Consider the following 22,107-nt stretch of genomic DNA (forward strand, 5'->3'; position numbering starts at 1 on the left):
TGGATGTATAGCGTGCTATGGCGTTAAGAATTAATGCAGAAGTTTCAATTTTCTGTGAGAAACGGATCATAGTACTCAAATCATAGTACTTAAAAAAACTACCGAATAAAAAGTAAACACTCTTAAATAATATCGTTATAAGTTAATTTATATTCATTACACAGATTCTCTAAATGACTTAATTAAGCGAAAATTATTTATTTTCTTCCAATCCATACATTCCCATGTCTTCAGCAACGCTTACAGCTGGTCCAGCAGCTCTTGGAGATTGCTCACTCATTGGCTTTTGCATACCGTATGGTGCGAATAGTAAGTTGACCGGTGACCAAGGTGGCAGCAGTGGCAACAATTGTGCAGGATTGGTTGTTGTTGGTACAGTTGTTTCCATTTTATTCGGTCTGTTCATACTGAACGAAGGTGTCAAAGGTAAATTAAATGATGACCAAAATGGGGATGGCATATTATATTGTGGCGCTAATGGTAGTGCGTACGGTGATGCAGAAAATTGTGACAATGGATAGGAGTAAGGATAAAATGGGAATGAAGAGGGATTAAATTGTGGATATGATTGTGGTCGAATGTATGGGTAGAAATTTGGATACAATTGTGGTTGTGGGTATGGATAGGAATTTAGAAATGGTAATGGTGGCATGGATGGATAACCGTTAAGTGGGAAAATTGGATTTGCTTCCTTATCCACATTAATTTGTGGAGTTTTGTTTTTATCAGTCAGTTCATTCGCTGCTAATTGACTTGCAAATAGTTTCTGCAAATCATTTAAAGTCACTGGTACTGCTTTGACAATCACTTCTTCTCTTTCCAATGGTTGTTCCTCCGCTAGCACACATGTTAGGAAAATTGTCAGAAACAAATAACTTAAGTATTTTGAACACATTTTATTATTATTTTTTAATTGATTTTGTTAGTTATATATCCTTTTAGTTGCTGTTGCTCTTGTTTGAAACACTTTACTACACTTTACAATACTATGCGAATTTCGTAAAATTCATTTGTATATAAACTCCGCCAATCTGTTAATTTATTCTTAGTTCTAGTTTTTTGTGATTAAGTCTAATTAAATCAATTTTTTATTTCTTTGTCCCACTTATTTTTGCTAAGATTTTATGTTAAGATATTGAAAACTGGTCTGTCCGATGTGTCTTTTTAGCCTTATTAGCCTAATTGGCCTAATTATTTACCTCATTTGAATATTTTTTGCATTACATGACAAGATACTATTCCCACTAAAAAGATGTAAATTAATTTACTCAGAAAAAAATCTTTAACAAGTTTCTACTATTTTTTAAGTCAATGGTGTGAGAAAAAACTTTAATAGTTTAAATTTTGTTTAAAAATTGTTGTTAATAGCACTATAATTTGGTTTAGTCATTATGGAATATTTTTTAACAATTTTTGTGATTTACATTGATCAAGTTTTTATAGGAAAGAACCGACCAAGAGCAGAGAGCGCAGTGTTTTTGAATTAACCAAAGAATAATCAATCCGCAAGCTTATCTGATATTAGTTATCAACTATATTATGATTTCTCTCTCGTAAATAGAAAAAATATTTTAGCGAAAAGCTATAATATATTTTATTATTCAAATCAAATGATAGATTAAAGGTAATTAAATTTTCTGTTTTTAAAGTCAGCTTTATAGGTATATTTTACTTAGAATATGTGTGGGAGTTTTATTTGGCCCCACATCTGAGACCATTACTTAAACCAATATTGGTTATTAGTCCAAATAAATGATCAAAGTTAATTATAAATTCCAGGTTGAATTTATTTTGTTGTGAAAAAAAGAGTTAGTACACTGCGACCTAAAAGAACTATTGTGCCCCTTAGTCGGATTGGTATGTTTCTCAAAGTCCGATTTCTCAGTGTAGACTCTATTTTTCCTAGTCTTGAATCCCTATGTTCCATGAAATACCCTCCTAGGTGTTTCTTTCGTTTATGCAACAGTGCCGGGCACTCTCATAGCACTTGGTATGCATAAACCGCATACTCTCTTTCTCTCTCTCTTCTCTATAGGTTGAATAAAAAACTAAAAATTTATTGATGGATTACATTTGGTATATGAATGAAACAAACCTCTAATACACTTGTTAATATAGAACAGTTCTTCCAACTTAAAAGCGTTATTTTTCGATAATAATGTGAATAGTTTAGAACAAAATTGACTATGTAAAATTCGTTAGATTTGCACAATGATGAAATTAATATTAAATAAAAATATTTTTAATAATTTTGCTTTATTGCCATAATAAACTAAATTTTCATATTAAAAAAAAAAAAATTATAAACTGATTGTCTGGTCAACTTCGAACATACCATACAAAAAGTTACAGTTTTTAATTCGAATAGAGAACAATGGATCTCGGAATACATAATAGACAACTTTTTTTTCTAAATTTTGTTGCTTAAAGCAAGTTCAAAAGAATTATTAAAGAATTTAGTAAATTTAAAATGTGAATGAACTATTTGAAACCGTAGGCAAATAAACAGCAAAATAATAAAAATGAAGTGTATAAAACACATGTCGAGCTTAGCTTAAAATTCAGTTTATTGATGAATTCTGAAAAGAATCATAAAACATATTTTTTTTTGTCAAAACTACGAGTACGAAAAACTATAATTTATGGTTAAAGTGAAAATGTATTCAAGTGACCAATAAATAGTGATCAGTGACAATTTTACTAGTACACCAAAAATTTCGTTTCTACATTTATTTAAATTAAATTAATAACTACAAAAAAATTAAATAATTATGCTTTATACCAGTGTTATATATATTTTAAGCATCATCATTGCATTTATTAGTGCACAACCAGTGCAACAAACAGACAGTCAGTATTGGCCAGAAAGAACGCCTCGTAAAACATTTCTGATATTAAATTATGATTCACCTAAACAAATATATACACCAAATAATTACAATAAACAAAAACAGAAACAAAATCAAAATCCGTATCGTCATGTTCGAGTTAAGAAACCTGCTAAAAGAAGACAACTCAATATTAAGAAAAAACATGCTGTGAAACAAGGCCCAGTGTTACAATATATACCAAGCAATTATCCATTCACTAACAATCCTTATTACTTACCAAACTATTATCCAATATATTGGTATTATAATCCAAATAATATATACAATCAATTTCCTTCTACTACTTTAACTCCAAATATAAATCAAAAACCACACCCAACCATATCAACCATTAATACATCTAATTTGATTGAAAATATCAAACCTTCAGCGGAAACATTAAATAAACCTATTCATGTATCTTCAACGACAGCTGCTAATATCATAACAAACACCACAGAATCTACTACTGCAGCGACTGCAATCTTGCCGATAGATGTGTCATCAAATATTACGAACACTAGCACCAACGTTAGTAGTTCCATGGAAACGCCTGAAACTACAGACAAACCAATTGCAATCACTAACATAATGGAACATAATAATAATGAAAATATTCCACACTTTACACCAAACACTACTACCAGTAATCCCATAGCAACCACAGAAAGTACAATCAATCCAATTAAAGAAGGAATTACAACAGTATCAAGCTTAGTATTAAATAAAACTGAAAGTACAATATTACCTAATATAGGAACTGACTTAAATAATATGCCAACAACAACACCAACTCTTGACACTACAGTCATACTGGAACTTAATGCGAATAAAAATAATTTATCAACTACAATGAATACTAGCAATGAAGTTAATAATTTATTATTGATTATTGAAGCCACAACAATACCAGATACTGAAACTGAAGCTGAATCAACAATGGTTGCAGAATTGGAACTTAATGAAAATGCAAACAAACCTTCACCTTTACCTACGTCATTCACCACAGAGAGTATGACAAAGCCAGTTGATATTACAACTTCACCTTTTCTTATGTTAACTACAATGAATACTAGCTCTGAATTTAATAATTTATTATCGAATACTGAAACTACAATAGGACCAGATGCCGAAGCTGATTCCACAATGATTATTGATTTCGATTCCAATGAAAATGAAAATAAAACTTCACCTCTGTCTATATCATTCACCACAGAAAGCACGACAAACACAACTTCACCTCTTCCTATCTCAACTATAATGAATACCAGTTCCGTAATGAACAATTTGTTTTTGATGAATGAAACTACATCAATGCCAGATATCGAAGCTGAATCCACAATGGTGACATATTTAAATTCCAATGAAAATGAAAATAAAACTTCACCTCTGTCTACGACATTCATCACAGAAAGCACGGCAAAGCCAGTTGAAACAATCACTTCATCTTTTCTTATGTTAACTGCAATGAATCTTAAAACTACAATAACACCAGATATCGAAGCTGAATCGGATATCAAAGAAAATGAAAATACAAATTTACCTATTGCATTCACCACAGAGAGTACGACAAAAGCAATTGAATCGGCAAGTTCATCTCAAGCTATGTTATTCACCACAGAGAGTACAAAACCACTAAATTCACCTAAAACTACAAATTCACCTTTACTTATGTTATTTACCACAGAGAATACTATAAAGCCTGTTGATACCACATTTTTATGGGAAAGCAATGGAAGCGAAAATATTTTATTAGATACCAGTATATCTAATATTAACAATATTATGCCTAACAGAAAAGTGCAAATGGATGTACCTGAATATGAAGAAGATTTTTCCACATTAATTACCACATTGGCACCTAATGAAAGTAAACCTACTTTGTCATCTTTAGTAAAGCTTGAAAAAGAAACTAATGATGATTTATCTTATACCACAGCAGAATCAGTTGAATCTACAACCATATTGATGCAAAATATAAACAAAGTTACTCTATCAAATACATCAAATACTACCACCAATGTAAGCATTTCAGAGCCAGAGAGTATAACAAAATTAATTGAAGCTGACATAGATGATTTCACAACTGTTCCAAGATTAGAAACTAATACATATGAAACTACATCCAACCGTTACTTAAATTCTGACACTTCAGCTATATTAACACATAACAATAATGAGAATCCTTTATCAATCAATGATAACAGTGTGACCACATTAGTAATCACTCAGCCAATACATGAACCTATATCTACTATAACATTGGAGAATATTGAAAACGAAACAACTTCATCACCCAAGTTCAATAATGTAAGTCAAAAAGTTTATCATCTATTTCCTCAAGAAGCTACAACAAAGCCAATTACAGAAACAACTACTATTTTAGAGCAATATATATCTGAAAATCTAACAACAACTATGAGAACCACGGATGTTAACCATAATCCTATATTATCTAAGAGAGTACTAACAGCGGAACAGCCGGTCAATAAAACAGAAACATCAACAGTATTAGAATATAACAAAAAAAAAACTACATCTGATTTATTTGATATTGGAACCGAGGAAGCTGATAGGTTATTCACTACAGAATCTATTACAAAACTCATGGAAGATAGTGGTGAAAAAGTGGAAGAAAAACCAACATTAACATACAACGAAGATAAAAGTACAGTACCTGGAATTTCAAATCTTACAACTGAAATTATTGGAAATATTATAGAAACCACTGACAATCCCTCAGTAGAAGACGTAAAAGAAGTACATTATACTACAACTTTAACACCTAATGAAGACCAAACTAGTAACTCAATACTTTTAACTTCAGTACTATTAGAACAAAACAAGAATGAAATTCCAAATTCAATTTTACTTAATCCAAAAAGTGACTTAAATATGAGAATATCTACAGAACCAATATTGGAATCTGTTGAAGGTATCACACCAGCAAATATAATTATCACAGCATTTGATCAGAATGACAATATGGATTTACCAAATGATAAAGGGTCAACAGAACCTACAGATGTGACAACAGTAAAATACTCATTCACACTATTTCAACAAAGTGGAAATAAGGATACAAGCCCAACTTCATTTAATGAAGATATTGATTTCAATATGCATATATCCAGCATAAAACCTGACTTGACAACAGAAATTTTTGCAGCAGAAAATTTAATTTTGGCTCAAACTGAGAGTGAAAGTTCTACTACTTTAAACAATGAAGCAGTACACAATACTATGATAACAACCGTCCAGCCCACAGTTTCTACGATAGGAAATAATTTCAATTCAAATATCTTAAAACCAATAATATTTTCGGAAATAAATGTATATGAAGACAATTCCAGCCCAGTTATTAGCGATCATAATCGAAATGAAAGTATAAATTTATTGCTAACAGATAATAGCACAGAAGATAGGAATATATTCACATCTACAATATTTACTAAAACAGACGATGTCAGAGACAAATTAATAGCAACACCAAAACATAACAATAATAAAAATTCAACAAGCACTTTGAACCCAAACAAAGCACCTATAACAGAAGAGGATATAACTGATATGACTACAGTAGCTTTACAACAACTAGAGAGTGAAGCCACAACTACCGACGTATTTACAACCACAGAGCCTAATGAAACATATGACTTAGAAAATGTTACTAGTATACAATCAGATCTTAATGAATTTGTATCAAAAGTTGATAAAAATTTGGAGAGCAATGTTGATAAGTCAAATAAAACCGCTAATCTTATAGAAACTGCACTAACAGGAAATATAACTACAACATTAGGTGAACTAGAAGAAGATAAAACTATAACTACACCTCTACTTAGTACTGGAATGGAAGATAGTGTTGACGTTTCAACCATAGAACCTATTACTGAAGAAAATCCTAACCTATCAATTACTGTTAATTTGGAGCACATTATTGCGAATTCTACAATAAATCCTATTGAAGATGAGAATACTTTCACTGAAAATGAAACTATAACAACAGCTGTATCAGATAATAGCAATAAAGAAGATAATTTTATGTTACTAGTGCCAATTACACCTAAACCAGCTGAGGTTATAGAGTTATCTTCTACAATCGTGGATCATGAAACAGAAAGCATGCATACAACAACAACTGATACACCAACAGAGCAGTTTACAACAACAGAAGTGAGTAACCCTTCTGTTACTCTGATGTTGCAGAAAATGAAACCACTATCAAAGAAACCGAATGATGATGAAAAAGTAACAGATATGGATTCTACTGAAAATAAATCCTTAGACTTATCTACAATCATCGAAACTAATGTAGTAACTTTAAATAAAGCTGATATGTTATACGCTGAAGACACAACACCTGACACATTGTCTGATGAAAATACTACAACTACCACTTTAGCTGCTGAATATACTACAACTACCACATTACCTGCTGAATATACTACAACTACAACATTACCTGATAAAAATACCCAAACCACCATATTGCCAGATGAAAATGAATATTCAATGAATGGCTGGATCACTACAATTTTACCAGACAGTAAAACTGGTACCACGAAAAACTCTCAAATAGAAACTCAAACAGAACTAAATACCTTAACTGAGAAAAACCAAATAACTACAGAGAAGAACGATATGATGAACTATAGTAGTCAAAACGTAAGCATTCTTGACAGTTCAACCATGGTTACTTTAAAATCTGATGAAATGGATGCAACTTACAATTCTCATGAAAATGTAAATGAAACAAATGATTACAATAACAATAATGATAAAGCTGAACAAAATTCGAATACAGAAACACCAAATCCTCTAGCACAAGTTAGCTTTTCTTCAGACAAAGTTGACTACGAGAAAGTTGCAGATGTTGATAGAGGAATACATACTAAAATTACAATACCAACTAATGAAGAAGACAGCAGTTTAAGTAATCAAACCACATCCAATTTAGCTAATAAAGATTCGAACATAATATGGTTAGATATAAAATCAGATACATATATTAAATCTTTTGGCGATTTAAATAACTCAAAACATCATTCTGAAATAGTTGATATTAATACATCAACTACACCTTGCATGGATATTAAATCTTCTGCTGACTTAATGAGCACAAATTTATCTCTTATAAGTAATAATAGCAATAATAGTCAGTTACTTTCAAACATCAAAGCAAATAAGAATTTCAATGAATTATTTGAAAATATTTCAAGTGAAAATAAAACTGCTACCAATTCAGATACTGAATCCATTGCTGTTTCAGGAACATCAATGAGACAAACTATGCCAATTACACATTTTGAAAACTTAATAGCATCAACGACAAACTCTATTCTAAATGAAAATATTTCGAAGCTTCATCAAACGCTTACAGGTACTAAAATCTCATCTAACACTAACAGCACAAATAGCAACTCAGAACAAAATACAAAAGCTGATGGAAATATCACCACTCCCGAAGATAGTTTACTGGTATCTGAAGCAAACCAACAAAAAGTCAGCAAAAAAGAGAAGCCCATTAAAGGAACCAAAACTCAGCATGTGTCAACTCCGGTACAAACTGATTCAACTAGCGTTGCTACATCAAACCGCCGTTGCTTGGAAGCACCTTCCCAATGCGACGAGAACTTAATGATTTTGCTAGCACAACGCAAAACTTACAAACAGCCAGCGGCATACTTCGTTTTCTTCTTGCGAACTCCCAACCAGAACGTTTTTGTTTAAATATTTCAGTTTAACTTCAATCAAAAATACCGGCTAATTCAGCATCAAATATTTGGTTAATATGCGAATATAAGAACCAACACACAGACATACATTTTGACAGAAATATTGCTATCTTCAACTGGTCAACTGCTTCAAGCTCTTCCAGCTCTTCAAGCTCCACTCAAATGTCTTTGCTATTTATTTTCGATTTGCTCGACGCTGCCAAATGGGTTAAATTTGAGTTGTTTATAGATACTTCTCTATTATCGCATTCGTTACGGGTGTAAGAGGTCAAAGATGTGAAATTTTATTTCAAAAATAGATACCGAACATATAAATATGCAAAAATCATCATTTTTGTTGGTTAGTTTTACTTTGAACTCGTTCAGCATAAATTCACTTCGCTTTCGTGCATTTTAATGTTTCGTTTTTAATATAAATAAAGAATCACACAAAATGTATATCATACACTTGGGATTTTTACTAATTATATGCTCAGTAGTTAACATAAGTGCCGTAACTTTAACGAAAACTGATAGTATACAACTAAGTAATTCAAGTACAGCCGGTGTACAAACTATAACAGTTACAGTATCTAATGTAAATCATCAAACTGCAAGTCCTAGCACAACAAATAAACCAACATTTGAAGTGAAAAGTGAAGAAACGCCACAAGTGCCCCAATCAAATCCCCCGGTTATCGTAAAAAAACATGTTAAACGCGAACCCAAACCTTTAAAAATTGTCAGAAATCGTTTGATCAAACCAGCAACGCAAACTGTGAATCGAAACTCCTTAATCAATTATCAACCAGAAGTTGTCGCATCCTATGTGCTACAATTCGACGATGAAGATGATGTTAGCGATGTTGAAAATGATGACTTTCGACCTTTGAGTAATAGTAATTTAATTAACCATTTGCGTCCTCAAAGAATTCGCTATGTTAACAAAAATCAAAAAAGAAATAATAACAATAGAAAAAATATTAGAAATCCACAAAATCGTGTGAGCCCAACTAGACGTCCATATAGAGATCAATATAATAGTAAAAGAGGTGAACACTTAGATGTCTTACCAAATAAAAGAATTACCAAAATCAATCGTAAGAGAATCAATAAAAAACAAACCGCTCAGAAGAAACAACAATTAAAACCAATTGAACAACCAGAAGCCAAGCCAACACTACAACAATGGCCATTAAATCTTCCAGCAGTGCCAACATTATGTCAACCCGCACAACCGGGCACAATAACCCTTACATTACCAAATCCAGTTTTTAATTCTTTGACTTATGCACCAATGATGACACAACTTGATCAGATACAAGCAAACCCACAATTAACCATTGAATTCTTGAAGGGTTTATTATCTGCTCTGCAAAATCCTACTGCCGAAGCAAATAACACAAACTTTTTATTAGGTGGTAATATCGGTAATATGCAACCAGTAACGCCAATTAAAGAGACTGTAGAATCTACTGAAGATGCAGAACAAACGGATATTGTGATCGATGCGAATAAAGACACTCCAGAAGTACAATTCAATGTTGTTCCAGTGATTAATAAGCGTAAAAATTCAGCTTCACTGCGTGTCGCTGAAGACAGTAAAGTTGTCATAGACTCAAGTAAAAAGACTACGGAAAGCTCTTAAGCTATATGACTTAGAGTTTATAACTATAATCGTTGAAATAAAATCAAATAAAATATAATTGTATTTATTAATTTTTGTAAAATTTATATTAAATTATTTTTATTAAAATAAACAATTATTAAAATAAATTATTAGTTCTACATTTTTAAAGAAGAACTGATTTTGAATAAATTGCAAGCTCTTAGACAGGTACATACGTAAGAAGCCCGCTTTTTATATTAGAGAAGGAATGCGGAGACGATAGATTTTTGCAATGATGGATATAAAGTAATATAAAGATGAAGAAGTAATTAGCTCTTAAATATTAAATATGAATTAACTATTCAAATAATCAACTTTTTTTATCCACTTCAGACATTTGAAATCTATATCCATTTATAGTAGAATTTCAGAATTTTGTGATTATATGTAAAAAATTAGCACAGTAGCTTTCCTTAGTCCTTATTTTTAAGATTAAATAAATTTTACAACAGAAAGAGTATTTTAAGAATAGAGAAGTAATAAGTAATAAATGAGAATAAGTAATAAACTGCTAATCTAATGGCTGGAGAATATATCAAATCTTTTCAATCACAGCAATAATTTTCTACGGAGTACAAAAAATGTGTACCATGTGTACCAAATTTAATTGTTTATGACCACTTATATTAAATTTCTTTCTGCTATTGCATTAAGACTAAATAATTCCAGAAAAAATCAGATATCATATTAAGTTTATCAATCAAATTTCATACTACTTTATCATATACAAACGCCTTTTTTAGACTTGCAGACTTTAATATAACTAAAGTCATCAACTTAACTCAATTAATACATACTTAAGTCAGATATAAGACTTAATTAACGACTATGAAATATTCCCTCGGTATTGCACAGGTCGAAATTGTAACTACTCACACAGCTGTTTTCTAGGTGTCCAACATAGACATATTTCCAAAGCAAAAGAAAAGGAATCATTTTTGATTGTTTCATGTCGTAAAATTTCTTCTCCACAAACTGCGTATATATCTCTTTCATCTCACTGCGTTTTTCTCTTATTATTGAAAAATAGAACATATTTAATTTCTTATGACATCCCCATGAAAGAGGTAGATATTCCTTAGCAATTGGGAAAAACAACGTTTTTTGGGTATTTTATGCCAGTCTTAAAGGAGTTATACTGAAATATGAGAAATCTGTATCTGGATTTGTTCATGCCTTGTTGCCTTTAGAGCAAGAGGTGCGTAAAAGTAGGTAAATGTGGCCATCCGCTTATTAAACTGCGAGCTGACACACTTTGCCTAAATTTCACATTTGCGTTCAATTTGTATGTAGTTTGCTTTTTTCTTCTGCTACTGGTTCAAATATGATTCTTCCTAATTTTAAAATCCCTATGTGCTCAAATCCATATTATAACCGGATATTATGTCCAAAGCCTGCAGCTGCAGTTATTTAATCTGCTGGTTAGAATAGTTAGAAATACAGAAAATGTGGCATTGTGGAAGAAGGCATCGCTTAATAGGTTCACTGGATATAATTTGATTTTTCCAGCTGAGTAATGATTTAATGTGATTACTGTTAATAAGTACTATAGCCAGCTACTATAGCCAGCTACTACAGCTAGCTACTATAGCCAGCTAATATAGCCAGGTACTACAGCCAGCTACTATAGCCAGCTACTATAGCCAGCTACTATAGCCAGCTACTATAGCCAGCTACTATAGCCAGCCACTATAGCCAGCCACTATAGTCAGCCACTATAGTCAGCCACTATAGTCAGCCACTATAGTCAGCCACTATAGTCAGCCACTATAGTCAGCCACTATAGTCAGCCACTATAGTCAGCCACACTAAGTCAGCACTATAGGTCAGCCACTATAGTCAGCCACTATAGTCAGCCACTATAGTCAGCCACTATAGTCAGCCACTATAGTCACCAACTATAGTCAGCCACTATAGTCAGCCTATAGTCAGCCCATAGTCAGCCTATATAGTTAGTCAGCCACTATAGTCAGCCACTATAGTCAGCCACTATAGTCAGCCACTATAGTCAGCCACTATAGTCAGCCACTATAGTCAGCCACTATAGTCAGCCACTATAGTCACCCACTATAGCCAGCTACTATAGCCAGCTACTATAGCTAGTCTTGAGATACAAAATATCAAGGAGTTGCACAAAAACGCAAAAATAATCAAATATCTCAATTACAATTCATGCAAATAACTTAAAATTACCTATTAAGATCATTTATCCCTACGGTTGATGCTTTTTTTTGAATTTTGGTGGTTCAAATTTAATTTTTTAAAAAATATTTTTAATCGTCTTTGGTATTCTGTATCTAAATTAATGCTATAAATACACCACCAATTAAAATATTTTTATATTTTGGATTGAAGAATCATTTTCCGAATTTATCTATAAAGTGGCTATAAGTTTTTCGTTTACTCAATGGATATAAAAACGTATATTTAAACAATATATTTAATAGTTTTTAATATTTGTTTAAAGTTCAATGCACTTACCTAACATAAAATATAAACTTTGCTCTTTAAACTTCTGTTTATATCTTTTTATAATCCGGGCTAGTAGAAGATTTTAAAGTGCACGCAATTTTCGGCTTAGGAAAAGGTCAATATATTGACAAGAGCCCAAGGCGAGTTCAGAAAACAAGTTCTTGAGATGTAAAGTATGTTTTTTACACAACTTAAGTATTTCTCTTGAAATGTGTGGAATTTTATATTTACAAACTCACAAATAATAAAAGTTTCTTTGGTGCGTGCCAACGGCAATTTTTATTGTTATTTAAATCTGCTTCCATTTACAAAAATGTATTGAAATTGCTTATATGATGAGAAAAAAACAATACAAACACTATGTTGAATCAAATTTAACTATAAATGAAAATATAATAAAAATGTTTGTTTTATATATAGTAATTTTGTCAAGCTATCAAATCTTGTTAGTTTTCTAAAGCATTTTGTGTAATAATCATGTTCTTTAAGTTGTCAGCAAAAATTTTTCAAATTTAATAAACAAAAGAATTTTACATGAAATTTTTAAAATTGTATATCAATTCACATAAAAAATGATTATAAAAATTAAATTAAACCAAGTATAAAAAAAATAACGTAATAATATTTCTATTAATATTAGAATCTAAGGCAATGATACTTAAATTTTTGCTCTATTTACTGCTACTAAAAAACTTGACAGCAAAAAGAAACTTTGAATATGGAAACTATTCCAATATGAGTGGCATAAATGGCTTATTTGCAATTCCGAGTCAATATGAAATCCTTATATATCCGCCACTCATTTTACCATATCCATTTCAACATATGAAGCAGCTTTCAATAGACAAACAAACCACCGCTGCAGTAAATGTAACGTCAAATCAAACTTCAGCACTGAACTCAGCGGTAACTGCAGCAACTTTGACGGAATCCAACAATGCAATAGCAAATATTACAACAATAATAAAATCTAATAAAGATGTAACTATGGCGTCAAATGTAGCAGCACCACAACTGAGTTTGAGCACAGAACGGCCACTTCATCTAAATCCACACTCAGCAGCAAAAACAAATAAAACAAATGCTCAACTCATTTACAAAGTTAGAAGCAATAAAAAGTTGACAGAAGCCACCACTTCATCTCTACACTGGAATAGAAATTTTACATGGGTTCATGTCGATCAGGTTTTAGCCGGGCTGCTGCCAATATCGGCTTTGTTGACGCTTACAAAGCCGGCAATAACAATTTTCAACTCAGCAAAGCGAAAGCCGAGACTCATCCGCAAGAAGAATTTTTATGCTCGACAGATGAAGAACAAGATTAAAATATTTAAATTGTTGAGATATAAAAAAAGAAACCAAAAATTTTAAACAAAAGACAGACTCGTATCTATAATTTTTCAATAACAACAGACTTTATGTGTGGAATACAGTCTTGTGTGCAGAAATCGTTGACCCGTTGGAGAAGAAACTGTTATAATAAATAAATTTTCTTAATAAATTTATGCAAATTAATTTCTCTTAGCATTTAATCATATCTAGAGTTATATATTTTATTAAGACAAGCTCATTTAGATATATGTATGTTTGTAAAATTTTTTAAAGAAATCTATTTAGTATAGCAAATTTAGTTAAAATAATTCACACATATGAACATATATTTTATTCTGTATTTTAGCTCATTTCTATACGTCTATTTTTTAATTATAATAAAATTATAAAATAGAAATCGTCAATAATATTAAGAAAAATAATAAGATCAAACATTGAAAAAAATATCCCAAATACTTAGTCGACTTACTGTTTTCTACACGTACCCATTTACTTAAGGAATTTTCAAAAAACGTCTTTCATACAAAACAAGCGATTATTTCCGAAATGATAAAAGGAAAAGAATTTTTTTTTGGGCAAAATAAATTATCCAATTAAATAAACAATACAAAACTAATGAAAATAGAACGAACTTTTACAAAATACCTCTAAATATTCAAAACGATTCTAAATAATCTAAAGAAACAGAAGCTTAACTGAATTTTTCAAGAAAAACTCAAAATTTTAACCAGCATCTACAAGTATTTGGATCTCATAGTTAGCTTAAGACGTTAAGGATACAAAACTAATAAAATATCTAAATATGAGCTCAGTAGATTAAGTAGTAAAAATTTGGAGGAACGTAGATGTGAAGTATATTTAATTACTTACTAATTTGGCTTTAATAACCCTTAACGGTATTCAGCCCGACGCAGCATTTTTCTTGATGTTGATCACTTCACCAGATATAGAAGTGATCACCTTCTTCCCCAACTACTGCTTCAAATAACTTTTTCACTGGACAAAATATATCTTCTTTAACAATTCTTACGACATGACCTAGCCACTGAAGCAGCTAGATGTTAATTCACTGAATTATATCAATGTCGTGATAAAGCTCATGCATCAATTTGTAGAGGACCAAAGATCTTATATAAAACTTTTCTCATGAAAACTCCCAGTGCTGCTTCATCATTCTGCGATAACGTTCATGCTATTGAGCCATACAGAAGCACAAGTAGGATGAACGACCTATTGAGCGTAAGTTTTGTTTGTTGAGAGAGAGCTCTACATCCCAACTACCTACTATGCTCCATAGTAGCATCTATTAGTAATGGTGATTATTCATCTGATCTACAAATGGACATCGTTATTGTTTACCATAACTGATTAAATTAGACTTACTTTTATTTTCAATATTCATCACTGTATAAAGTACCAAGGGATATACCTGATATATACATAAGATATATCTGGAACATCATGCAGTCATGAAAATGACTACATCTCTGGAGTTAAAAGTAGTCATTCTATGTACAATACTCTTAACATATTTATAGCATATTAAACATAGTTTAATCTAATTTTTAGTTGTTTGCAAAAATTATATGATATTAATTTTCGATCTGCGTTCAGACCTTCACTATTTCACTGCATATTTTGGTATCTGCCCTGATTATCACGCTATCGTTCGCCAATTCTGTGCGTTCGCTTTTATTTTTTTCACTATATTTTCGGGACTTATTGGTTCAATCCAGACTAATACCACTTCTTTAATTGTGAATGTATGGGATATAATTGGAATGCGTATTTTTGTTAAATAAATTGATAAATTTAATTTAATAATTGTTTAAAAATATACTACATTCATTCAATTTATTTATTACTAAAATTTTCGACCTGTGTTCAGACCTTCACTATTTCACTGCATATTTTGGTATCTGTCCTGAGATTATCACTCTATCGTTCGCCAATTCTGTGCGTTCGCTCTCATCTTTTTCATTATATTTTAGGGACTTATTGCTTCAATCTGGGCTAATACCACATCTCTAATTGTGAATGTATGGGATATAATTAGAATGAGTATTTTTGTTAAATAAATTGATAAATTTAATTTAATAATTGTTTAAAAATATACTGCATTCATTCAATTTATTTATTACTAAAATGTTTTCCTAAGCAAGTCTTAACAGAACTGTATTTTTTACCATCCACGTCCACTTCATATATTTTAAAAACCTACTATTTCTATTTCAGTTACTTATTTCCAATATTTGTCTCAAAGCATATTTTAGTTAACCTCTATTTTTTTCTTTTAAAATAATAATTTAAAAAAAATTTTTTTATAATACAAAAAAAAAAACGAAAATATCTATGAATACATTTTATTTTAATATAAATTTTTATAAAATTGTTGCTATTCTTATCTTAATATTTAAACTAAAAATCAGTCCCTTTTCGTTTTATGTGCATTTGAAAAGTATATAAAAACGGAAATCACCTACTAAACAAATATGACCAGTAACCACCATTCTCACTATTCGTCTTATGTGTCAATGTTGCATCCAGCGAATCTTCTTGATTGTTAAGTTTGTGTCCCTTTCGTATTTCCTTTGATTTCCGTGCGATTTCCTCATACAATTCTTCGGCTGCACTATCGAATATGGTATTCAAAAATTTTCTAATTTCCGCATATGGTAACGTACGCCACCAATTTGTCGGTGCAATTTCCGCTTGACTTTTTATGCGTTTGTCACCACTGCTATACGGTGTAGTAGCAACACTATCTGATATTGGACTACTGCTTTCTATATGCAACTGAGCTGTTGTGGTATCGTTGTCGGTATTGAATTGGTTTTGATTTTTCTTTAACTCAAAGGATTTGTTATTAGTGTTTTTCGCACTATTAACGCTGATATTTGGCAGTTCAGTTTCTGTATTTTTTGCACTACTCAACAAATGACCATAAGAGTTCCGTGCAACAGTGTTGTCAAAAGTTAGAGTATAATAAGATTTCTTATTATCATCCTCATCGTCACTATCATCACTATCGTCACCACTACCAAATTCTGTATCATCTTGATTAATGTCATGTGACATATTAGGCTGCTCAGGATTATTGCTAAAAGCATTATCATCATTATTTTTCTGATTTTTATCGTTTTGAGTGTCATATGTTTGTTTGTTATCCTCACTGGAAATGTCTATTGATTCTTTTTCATTTTCAATTGTTGACATTTTATTTGTTTCCATTTCTTTACCACTTGTACGTGTTATGCTGTCACTATTTTTTTTATGCACTTGCACGTTGATGTCCTTATAGGGCATTTCTTTGACATTTGCTGGCTCATGTTTGTATTCAGTATTAATGTTATATGTGTAGTCTCTAAAATGGTCCACTTCGTCATCGTCATCGTCATCGCCATCGTCATCGTCATCTTCTTCATCCTCAACAGCAACAATATCAACAGTATCATTATCATTATCATCATTATCATTATTATTATCATGAGTATTATCATTATCATTATTATCATTAGCAACATCAATGTAGTCCACTTTATGCTCCTGCTGAAGTGTGTGACTGTTATCGTTTTCAACATTGTCGTTACCCACAGTGTCATTGTCTTTAATAGTTTCAATGGAACTTTTTTCATCTTTAATTGTTGCAGCACTGTCACTTGCCGCTGCCAAATCGGTCACGTCTGTGTTGGTATAGCAATTTACAGTGGAGGTCACCTCTTCTCGTAGCGTTTTTAAAATGGTTTTATTATGTTTTTCAGTGTCATTTCTATTTTCAGCTTTAATTGCAGCTGTCATAATAATATTTTTATTATTTTTGTCAACAGTAGAAAGAGATGGAGCAGAAGTAGTATTAATATTTGCATTGCCATCATTTTTCAAGTGGATTTTGCTAGCCGCAGCCTTGTCATTTGCACTGGCTGTTGATTGTTGTTGTTCAATAAGTTCTGAACTCTCAATATTGCTAGTCTCTTGCATTATGTACTTTTCTATTAAACTAGCCAAGTGCTCCAGTTCCTTCTCTGTAGTTGATATGACTGTTGTGGATGATGTGTCTGGTGTAACTGGTGTAACTGATGTGTTGGTGACGAATGTTCCATTTTCGTTTGTTTGTTCTATACCGACTGTTGCATATGTTACAGGTAATTTTAGTGGATTCCCTACGGGAGACAACAATTCAGTAGATTCACTGTTGTTTTTAGCGTACTGTATGTGGCTACCAACTACAATACTTGCTGTAGGTGCAATGGAATTTATGGGCAATGTAACAGTGCGTTCTGTTGTTACATGTTCCAAATGATTTTGTTGTTCATCTCTTACCACCGGATAGAAAGTACCATTTTTCTGGATAACTGGCTTATTTGATAACATTGTATCGGTTGTGGGGCCATTTGTGCTGCTTATGTTATCAGTTACTGCAATATTTGGTATTTGCAACTGCTCATTCGAGTTTATTTGTGTAGTTGTTTCAATTTGCTTTAAGTCTTCGATTATGGAGCTTAAATTTAGAACATTAGGAATTGGTATAGCAGCAGTTGTATCTAGCATTGCAGATATTTTATGTATAGCAGTCATATCCACATCGATATCTGCGCTTATGTTAAAGTTATGATATATAGAATCGTGTTGATATTGTGCATTATTAGTAATATTATTGAATTTTAACTTATTATATCCAGTTCCTTTTTCACTTGGATTAAGTTGACTACTCGTTTGATTGTTATTCTCTAAAGTAGGTGAATAACTTATAGCTACTATTTCTTCCTCCAACTTTGTGCTTGAATTGTCAACACCTGCAACATACTTTGTGTTCCCTTCTAATATCTTAACACTTGTTTCATCGATTACTTTCACAATTGGATTTGTTGCGCTTGACCAAGTCACATTTCCAAACAATGTCGTACCGTTTGCTGTAGGTGTTGCAATAGTTGTAAATAAATCTTCCATTTTCTCACTTGTATTTGATTTAATGTCGAAGTTATTGACTTCAAGATTTGCTGTCGCGCTATTTTTATTACTAGAGATACCCTTAAAATCGTTCGCCATGACAGCAGCATTCATTTTTGTTGAATTTATGTTGTCTTCGTAGTTCGCTGCATGCAACAAATTGTTTTTGTCTGAAAGGGAATTTATTGTTAAATTACTGATTTTCATGAAATTATTGCTACTCTTATCTGTAATGAGATTTGTACCATTTACAATGTCAATTGCTGTAAGATTTTTTTCAATTGCTTTAATGGCAAAATCCATTGAGTTCATTGGCTGCTTGACAGTTTTTGATAATCCTAAATCAGAATTATTAGACATTTGAGTATTTTGTATAGATGCATTTATATTAACAGTAGGAACTGCTTTATTGTCAACTAAATAATCTCCCATTTTGATTACTTTATTTGTTAGTGGTGTATTTAGAATAATTTTCTGTACATTGAAATTATCATTTGAAAGCATTTCAGTCTTAGGGTCTTCTTTAAGTATCTTTTCATTAACATTTGTTTCATTACTTCCAATATTTTCAATTAAATATCCTATAGTTGAATTAGCCGTAAATGTTTCTTTAACATTTGTTCCATTAATCCCAATATTTTCGCTTAAATATCCTGTAGTTGAATTTGCCATATTTATAAAAGTGTCCTTCGCACTTATTTTTCCAAGACTTCCATCCGTTTCGTTTCCATGTAAATAACCATCTATTTTTTTTACTTCTGCTAAAGGATTATAAAGAATTGTATTTGTATATTTATTTTTAAATTTATTTCTTTCACTGTCACTGCTTATTGCTTCTTCAATTTCTTCAACGTTCTTATTTATAAAAACTAACTCGTTATCCAACACACTACTTGCATTTACTGCACTTTGCATTCCTACAAACTCATCCTTTTCCACATTACTTGAATTCATTGCACTTTCCAACACTTTTTGCTTCGTTTGTTTCTGATAGTTTTCTAATGCTTCATTCAAAAACTTATCTACTTCTTGATCCGTTGTATTTGATTCCAAAGTAAAACCATTTTCTAACATGGTCTGTGTACTTTCCTCAGAAGTATTTAAAATTTCTCCATCAATTTGATCTGTGTTCCTATCCATAACATCCTTTTGCTCCTTTATTTGTGGACCATTCAACTGCAAATAATCCAATTGATGCTTTAGCTTAACCTTATCTAATTCTTTCTTTATAACCAACTCAGGATTTTGTAGTACCTCTAGTGACTTATTAGTATCTGTTTCATTAACAGTTTCGTTCTGCACTTCTTCGCTCGTATTATCAATAATTGCTTCCAATTCATCAATTAAATCTTCCAATCCCACTTTTACTGTCTGTTTAATTGGTTTCGTATAAATTAAATTTATTGCATTTTCTTCATTAACTAATGTTTTATCCAGTTCCACTTTTTTATCGAAGTCATTGTTGATTCTATTTTTATTGTCATTTACATTAGCATAATTAATAACTTTTGACATTTCTTGTTCTTCAGCACTATTCGTTTCCTTCTGCAATGTACTTGTATTATTTAAAGGATGACTACTAACTTCATGTTTAGTATACACCTTCCTTTTACTCTCATCCAAGTCCTGTCGCGAGTCCAACAATACTTCCAAGTTATCTTCCAGTGCGGTTGTTCCCTTCTTAGCTGCATTGTTAGTTGCTTCTGATGTTGTTGCATTTTGTGCTTCATTAATCAAATTGTTCATTTCTATTGTCCTGTTTGCATTTTCTGTATAATTTTGCACTTCATTCACAAACTCAACTGTGCTTTCCCTAATTAAATTTGTTGTGCTTTTGTTCAAATTTTCACTCGTAGTTTTTGCTGTGCTGTCATTTAATGAATTGTTTTTGTCAACTTTTGGTGCGCCTTCATCCTTTATTTCTGAACCAATTTCTGCAGTAGTTTTCACTACTACAACCTCGGGCGGTGTCACCTCTTTGTCCACCAGGCTACTCATTTTGACAAGCTCTTCCATGAGACGTAGTATACGTATTTCATTTTCCATGGCGCTATTGTAATTGGATTCTGAGTGCAAGTCAATATCCTTAGTCCCAGTAATTGACGCATTTCGCTCAAAATCATGCTCCGCATAAATTTCGCTGTTTTGCGGCTTTCTAGTTAGTAAACTTTGTAGATTATATCTGCGCTTCACTGGTCTATTAAATGCGTAAAACTGTACATCGTTCGCTGCCGCCACATTTGCGAGGTTACTAAACTGATGCGCCGCCGTTTGCGTCTCAAAATTTGGACGCCAATGCTTCTTCTGTGCGAACTTCGTATGAGCTTTTCGGTACTTCTCATGCTGTGCGTTCAGCGATTTTTCTGCGAAGTAACAATTTTATTGACATAAGTTTATTAGTGCCATGAATTCACTAACTTATTAAAAATATTACTTACGCAATGTCTGTGTCGTACAGACGAAAATAATCATTAAAACGAGATACACTAAACTTTTGTGACAAAATAACATTTTTATAGTTTCAAAAAAAAAAAAAAAATCACTTGCACATTGATAACTCAAAGGTAAAGGCCACTACAGACTAAACCGATTCTTAGTTATTCAACCAATTTTATGGCCTGTTACACAAAGACCTTTTAATTAGGTTAAGTCGTCTGAACAATACTCAACCAAAATAGTGGAATTTGACACATTTAAACTGTATTTAGCACAAAAAGTTTCAATAAAATTCTTAGAAAGCACAGAAATTCAAAGTCTAATAATAACAGTTCTTAAGCTACACTAGTTAACACATTTCTACTTTTAACACAAAGAAATAAACAATAAATTAATAAAACACCATAAAGAGTAATAAATAAATTCATAAATAATAAATGAAGAATAAACTCATTGTTAAATATATATCACCAAAGATATTTACGTGTTATCTAAACACTGACATTGGGATCAATGGAGAGATGCTTTGAAGAAGACTTAAACCTAGCACCGGTTTTAGTTTTCTTGATCTTGATATTAATACAAATATTTATAACAGCAGTCGCATAATACTAAACATAATGTTTATAAATCCCATTTTTATAAAATGATAAAAAGTATTTCA

The 22,107-nt window shown here is 31.5% G+C and overlaps 2 protein-coding genes across 2 annotated transcripts; one reads left to right on the top strand and one right to left on the bottom strand.

The window, feature by feature from the left end:
- Positions 1–1,752: 1,752 nt before the first annotated feature.
- Positions 1,753–8,603, top strand: LOC119674812 (uncharacterized threonine-rich GPI-anchored glycoprotein PJ4664.02-like). The gene is made up of 4 exons (XM_038085968.1): positions 1,753–1,779; positions 2,955–4,599; positions 4,672–6,069; positions 6,277–8,603. The coding sequence occupies exons 1-4, from the start codon at positions 1,753–1,755 to the stop codon at positions 8,601–8,603; spliced, it is 5,397 nt and encodes a 1,798-aa protein (XP_037941896.1).
- A 7,932-nt stretch (positions 8,604–16,535) lies between these two features.
- On the bottom strand, positions 16,536–21,479 carry LOC119674813 (uncharacterized protein MAL13P1.304-like). The gene is made up of 3 exons (XM_038085969.1): positions 21,446–21,479; positions 17,583–21,370; positions 16,536–17,384 (listed from the first exon to the last, which is right to left on the bottom strand). Exons 1-3 carry the CDS (start codon positions 21,477–21,479, stop codon positions 16,536–16,538), a joined length of 4,671 nt encoding a protein of 1,556 aa, XP_037941897.1.
- Between the last annotated feature and the right edge of the window lie 628 nt (positions 21,480–22,107).

This window comes from Teleopsis dalmanni, chromosome 2 (genome assembly GCF_002237135.1).
Source record: "Teleopsis dalmanni isolate 2A chromosome 2, ASM223713v2, whole genome shotgun sequence".
NCBI lineage: Eukaryota > Metazoa > Arthropoda > Insecta > Diptera > Diopsidae > Teleopsis > Teleopsis dalmanni.

Bases quoted from the DNA above. Each gene is read 5' to 3' on its own strand.
- LOC119674812 (XM_038085968.1), top strand. From the start codon at position 1,753: ATGATCAAAGTTAATTATAAATTCCAG. The intron at 4,600-4,671 runs GCAATGGAAGCG...CTAACAGAAAAG, and splicing joins TACCACATTTTTATGGGAAA to TGCAAATGGATGTACCTGAA. The intron at 6,070-6,276 runs GTGAAAGTTCTA...TATTGCTAACAG, and splicing joins AATTTTGGCTCAAACTGAGA to ATAATAGCACAGAAGATAGG.
- LOC119674813 (XM_038085969.1), bottom strand. From the start codon at position 21,479: ATGATTATTTTCGTCTGTACGACACAGACATTGC. The intron at 21,371-21,445 runs GTAAGTAATATT...GTTACTTCGCAG, and splicing joins CTGTACGACACAGACATTGC to AAAAATCGCTGAACGCACAG. The intron at 17,385-17,582 runs GTTGCTAATGAT...TACAAACATGAG, and splicing joins ATAAAGTGGACTACATTGAT to CCAGCAAATGTCAAAGAAAT.